Source organism: Marmota marmota, unplaced genomic scaffold (assembly GCF_001458135.2).
Source record: "Marmota marmota marmota unplaced genomic scaffold, marMar, whole genome shotgun sequence".
Taxonomy (NCBI): domain Eukaryota; kingdom Metazoa; phylum Chordata; class Mammalia; order Rodentia; family Sciuridae; genus Marmota; species Marmota marmota.
In genome coordinates, this window is record NW_026000037.1 from 57,493,386 (window position 1) to 57,499,385 (window position 6,000).

General features: G+C 37.5%; 1 protein-coding gene across 4 annotated transcripts in view; it reads left to right on the forward strand.

Moving 5' to 3' along the window:
• Gad1 (glutamate decarboxylase 1) overlaps positions 1–3,764 on the forward strand; it is a 40,497-nt gene extending 36,733 nt beyond the window's left edge. For 3 of the 4 annotated variants that reach the window (XM_048812456.1, XM_048812455.1, XM_015479305.2), the window contains 3 exons: positions 119–226; positions 1,481–1,570; positions 2,333–3,764. In XM_048812456.1, the coding sequence (XP_048668413.1) occupies positions 119–226; positions 1,481–1,570; positions 2,333–2,506 (372 nt within the window). In that variant the 3' untranslated portion in view covers positions 2,507–3,764. The remainder of the gene's footprint in view (positions 1–118; positions 227–1,480; positions 1,571–2,332) is intronic. The other variant, XM_048812457.1, reaches the window with a different exon arrangement.
• The last annotated feature ends 2,236 nt before the right edge of the window (positions 3,765–6,000 follow it).

A 6,000-nucleotide genomic window follows, 5' to 3' on the forward strand; every position in this document is an offset into this window, starting at 1 on the left:
TCCAGGAACACTCCTTTTGATATTCCCCATAGACAAGGACAGCATAGCCTTCCCAAATGCCCATCCCAGGGAAATACAACTTACCATCAACAACTATGACCTTTTTCTTTAAAAACAGGGCACAGTGGGATTTGAAAATCAAATCAACAAATGTCTAGAACTGGCTGAATATCTCTACACCAAGATTAAAAACAGAGAAGAATTTGAGATGGTTTTCGATGGTGAGGTAAGTGGTTATGGACCAATGCACAGCACTTCCAGAAAAACCACTGCAGGAATCTTCCAAAGCCAATATTCCCACATTGCCATGAGCTGCTTCTGAATTTTCATTCATATGCACTGTTCATTTAATTCCCTCCACGTTCATGAACTTTTCTTCTGGTAGCACTGCACTGACTTTCCCCCCTTTACTTCATTTAAAATCCTGTCACTCTCAGCCAGCTCTTTGCATACTAGAGGTCTTTCCATAGAAGTCTGAATTTTTCATCATCCAGATGAAAATGTACTGGACCTCTCTGATAAAGTGTTTCTCAATTCCAAGAAGTTTAGAATGGGATCTCTTAGGTTGGGTATATGTTTACCCACCAAGACCAATTCTAAAATGAGATTCTGTTTTATTCTACGTAGAATAAAGGATTCAGATAAAATTGTCTTTTCCCTGAGTTTATACCCCGACTTCACACAGTAAAGCATTTATCGTACTAGTGTTTACGGAGCTCCTACCACATTCCAGACCCATGCCAGGGACTGGATTATACAGTATTGGCCAAAACACATACTCTCTTCCCTAATGGAGCTCTCATTGAATAAAGAAAGATGAAATTGGAGCCAGTGCTGCGAAGAGAAAATCCACTCGGAACCCAGAGTATACAACACCACCTACATTTCACTTTTGCCTGTTTATCAGGCAACCTCAACTATCAGGAAAATACCTGAGAGTCCCCAAATGAGCACAGAAAAAGCTCTGAGCAGTTAAAATCAATGGTCTAGTATTTGGGCATCTCACCCATGGGACCTTATTCTGATTCTTTGCATTATTTTAAACATTCTACTAGCAGACTGAAAACAACAAATGCAGTGTCTCAAGCCAGTCACTGGCAGATGTGGTGCTAGAAATGGCAACTAGGGAGGAAAGTGAAAGCATCAAAAACAAACTATTTAGTATCAATAAACTAAATTATTTTTCAAGGATCTTCTGTATGTGTGGCTCTAGAAATGGCAAGATAAATAGTAACCTTTTTTTTTCAATTACCTAAATGTACTTAATATTAATATTTCAGTGTTTAAAAGTGGTAACTGGAGTTATCTAGAAAATTGATTGCAGGGAGAAGCTCTCCTAAGAGATATGATCGGATAAACCAGGCTTTTTCTGACTCATATATTATGGTCTGAGAAACTTCCACTGAGGGTGCATATGGGCTTGGAATCAGTTTTCTCTCATTTTCTCTTAATTATCTTTTGTTTGTTAAAATCTTTGCAGCCTGAGCACACAAATGTCTGTTTCTGGTATATTCCACAAAGCCTCAGAGGTATTCCAGATAGCCCTGAGCGACAGGAAAAATTACACAGGGTATGGACTTATTTTTTTGTTTCACCTAATTCTTTGCAGTTTCTCTGGTCAGGACATCCTCATTCTAATGAGAAAGAAATGAAAAATAAAGACTTGGGGTGGGCTTCTAGCGATGGGTGTTGGTGAGCCATCTTGTTACATTGTTCTCAGGTCTAAATTGAGCCCTTGCTGCAGTTCAAATATAACAGGGAGCTCTAAAGAACGCATCTTGCCTTAGGAAGGATGGCATTCTTCATTATAAGAATCCTATGCGGAGCAAGTGAATGACAGACATATTTCTAGGAACATTTGACATGAAACTATGTCCGTTATGATACCTTTTTATTAAGTCTAAGTCTACTCTAATGTTGATTCATTTCAGCTGTTGATTTCTGTATTTATTATCCAGAGTTGTTAGTAATATATTTATGTAATATTTTGTTTATCCAACCACAGACCAAATCCATGTTTAACACAGTATCCTGAGCTCCTATGCAGAAGCCTTAATTTGTATTGTTAAATTTGTCTTTGTTTTTCTTTATTTTTGTTGTTCCATGACTGACTTTCAAAATTCAGTCACCCAGTACTTTCTGAGGGATCTTATGACTGACTAGGTGGCTTAAATAGTCATTAGATATTAGCCACAAAACACACCTGATATAAAATATTTCTTTGTGCTTATATCAGTGTAGACACAAATGGTGAAAAGCCAGTTGGGTTGAACTGTTAAAAAGAGAAGGTGTTAATATTGGTTTTGAGTTTTGTTTTGTTTTCCATTATAAGGTGGCTCCAAAGATCAAAGCCCTGATGATGGAGTCAGGCACAACCATGGTGGGCTACCAGCCTCAGGGGGACAAGGCCAACTTTTTCCGGATGGTCATCTCAAACCCAGGCGCCACCCAGTCAGACATCGACTTCCTCATTGAGGAGATAGAAAGACTGGGTCAGGATCTGTAATCACCCTCGAAGAACATTAGTTGATGGGACTCCCTTTCCCCTCTGACACTCTAGAACAAACCTCTATAAGTTGCTGAAACACATAAGTCATTTCATTGAAGGAAAATATAATATCTTGAAGAATACTTGTTACAACTTTAAGCTTGTTAGAGTTAGCAGGAAATAATGTTCTTTTTTTAAAAAAAAGTTGCACATTAGGAACACAGTATATATGTACAGTTATATATACGTCTCTCTCTCTACATATATATATGTATAGTGAGTGTGGCTTAGTGCTAGCACACAGCATGTCTCCTGCCCCAAGGGAATTAACTTCACTTTCAGCAGTTACTGAGGAGTTAAACACATTGCAAACCAGCTTGCCCAACAATGGCAGGAAAGATGGTCTCCAAAATGCTGTGTCATAGAGGCCAAAGGGAATGTTGGTGATGGGAGTTGACCTCCCTGTCAGAGTTTCTCCGACCTGAAGAATGATGGATGAGAAAAAGCACTACTAGATGACAAGCATCATGCCCTCCCCATTAGTGTCCTGTTAGGGAAAAACAGTAGCAGTCATTGTTACAGGTGTACTATTGCTGCATTTTTAGAGATTGATTTGTGTAGATTGTGTATATTACCGTTGTCTGATCTTGGGTGGGGGGAACATATGTAATGATTCAATACTGTTTAACTGTATGTCAGTGAAATATTGCTTATTTATATTCAGAGATTTACCATGTTAAAGAGGCATCTTGTATTTTCTTTCCATTTGTAATGTATCTTATTTATATATTAATGAAGTAAGTTCTGAATACTGTTTATGGTATTTTCGTGCATTTGTGAGCCAAAGAGAAAAGATTGAAATTAGTGAGACGTATTTATATTAGAGTGCCCTTAAAATAATGATTTATGCATAAGTGTACTGTCTGTAAAAGAATTCTGATATTGTACATAGAGTCATATATATTGATATCTTATTACTTCAAAAACATCTGCTCTTCTCTTGCCTTCTGTCTGGCTGTATGTCTGGTGTTCTCAATGCTTTTCTAGTAATTGCTGGAAATAACTAGATCTCCTGTAATTTTGTAGTAGTTCATGACCAATCTCTGTGACTCGCTTAGCTGAAACCTAAGGCAATGTTTCTGAAGAACTTCTGAAGATCTCTGATAAACTACCAGTTTCACAACTGTTTTTGAAGAAACGAAATCTACACTGTGTGTTTTAGAGTATGCAAGAAGAACGTAAATAAATATATTCTCCATGGAGAATTTGAAAAATATTTCTTCTCACTTGTATTTCATATAAAGAACGATTTTGAGTTATAATTTTACTTAGCCCATTCACTTTCCACTAGCTAAGTTTAGGTGATGCTCAGTGTCTTCATTAAGCTAAGATTCAACCTGTTGTCATAGATCCTGAGCCCCTCATCTATAAAAACAATCAATCATCTATATTGATTGTAGTTAAATAAAATTTGCTGTTCAAGCCTTAAGAAAAGTTGATCCCACTTATCATTTTCCTATTTATAGCTTGGAGTTCCATTCATTCAACAAGTATTTTCTTTCTCTATATCAGGCACTGTTCTGGACACTGAGGTTACAGTGTTGTGCATGGCAGACACATATTCCTTCTAGTGAGGACTGTATATCTTTTGGTGTCAGTGGTCTCTGAATGTGTGTAAGATCACAGACTCATACCATCTTACTGCATTTTCTTGTATAATAGTCCTAATTCATTTCCTCAGGAAATGTATTTTGGAGTTGAATTATTAGAAAATAGGGCCCAATTTCTACGATATTCTATTAAGTGATAATAAATATTATCTTATTCATATAAATTCATATTCACTGCATACTAATGTTTTGTGTGAACAAAGGTTTCATTTGACTTGGGTAAATTGCCAGGTGTAGGATTCCTAGATTATATGGAAATAACTAGATCTCCTGTAATTTTGTAGTAGTTCATGAGTATGTCTAACTTTATAAGGAACTGTTAAGCCATCTGCCAAAGTGGCTGCACCATTTTGCATTCTCAGTAAAAATGCACAAATTTTTCATTTACTACATATTCTTGCTGACATATGGTATTGTCAACTTTTTTTTTTAAGGAAATGAAGCACTCAAGCTGGGTTTGTGGCTCAGCAGTAAAGTGCTTGCCTAGCACATGTGAGGCATTGGGTTTGATCCTCAACACCACATAAAAATAAATAAATAAAATAAAGGTATTGTGCGCAACTATAACTATATATATATATATATATGGCAGAATATATATATATATATATATATATATATATTCTCATATATATGTGTATGAGAGAAATGAAATGCAACACTCTACAAATTGTAAAGTATGGTTTTAGTTTACTTTTGCATGATGCACTTTGGAAGGATTCCACTGGAGTCCTTCACCTTGGATGCAGTCAAGATCTCTCCTCTGGTGACCAATTAGGACACAAACCCTTTGTCCTGAGTCTGTAGCAGTCTCTGCTGTCCAGACCTTAGTTGGGAGTCCCTCTCCTTCAGGCATTTCTCTTGAGTGGGATCATTTTTATTTAAAATCATCCCAGATTATATAAAGAGGATTTTTTTAACACACATACATAGGGTAAAGAATAAAAATAATGTTATCTATCACCATCTACCCTAGCTGGTGACTTAATGATGGGCTCACAAAATCTGACTATTCCAATAACTTAAGAAAATGGCAAAGAAGAAAGCATGCAAACACACAGAAGTACCTTTTCAATAATCCAGGGACAGCTCTGAGACCTTCAGGGTCCATGGAAAGAAAGAGAGCCACTGGAATTCTTTATTCTTATATAGGAGACACAAGGGGAGGTTCCATGGAACATTCTATCCCCAAAAGGGCAAAAGGGTAGGATTACAAAGGAGCAGGTGAGTGTAACTCAACCCCAGTGGGTGACGCCTAGTCCTGGAGCCACGCCTTGTTATCTTAGCAGGGGTAATGCCCAAGTTACTGCGACCTGGCATTACCTTGCCAGACTGAATGCAATAGTTGTTCAGAACCCGGTGCATCAGGACTTGAAGTCATCTGCATCCAGGGCAGCTCCCGACAGTTATTGTTGAGTCCCCACTACTCAGTCTAAGATACAAAACATCAAAGTACCTTAGAGCTCTCCAACCCCATCTTGTTCCCTTCCCTAATGGGATGCTCCCCTCTCCCCAAGAAGTGATCACTAGTCTGAATTTTGTGCTGTCACTCTTTTCTCTATTTAGTTTTACCACATATATAGACATTGTTGTTTAGTTTTGCTGGGTTTTGAACTTTATGGAAGTGAAATAAAACAGAATTTATTACTTCTGTGACTTATCTTTCTATTCAACATTATAATTTTGCAAGTCCAGACCTAATCCATAGAGACTTGGTGCAGTTAAAAAAAAAAAAAAGTTACCCGTTCCTTCAAGAACAAGCTTCCCTTTGCCAGTGGGGGTGCCTACTCAGTCCATTGGCACAACCTGAATGCACAGCTGTATGTGGAAGCCCCATGTTTT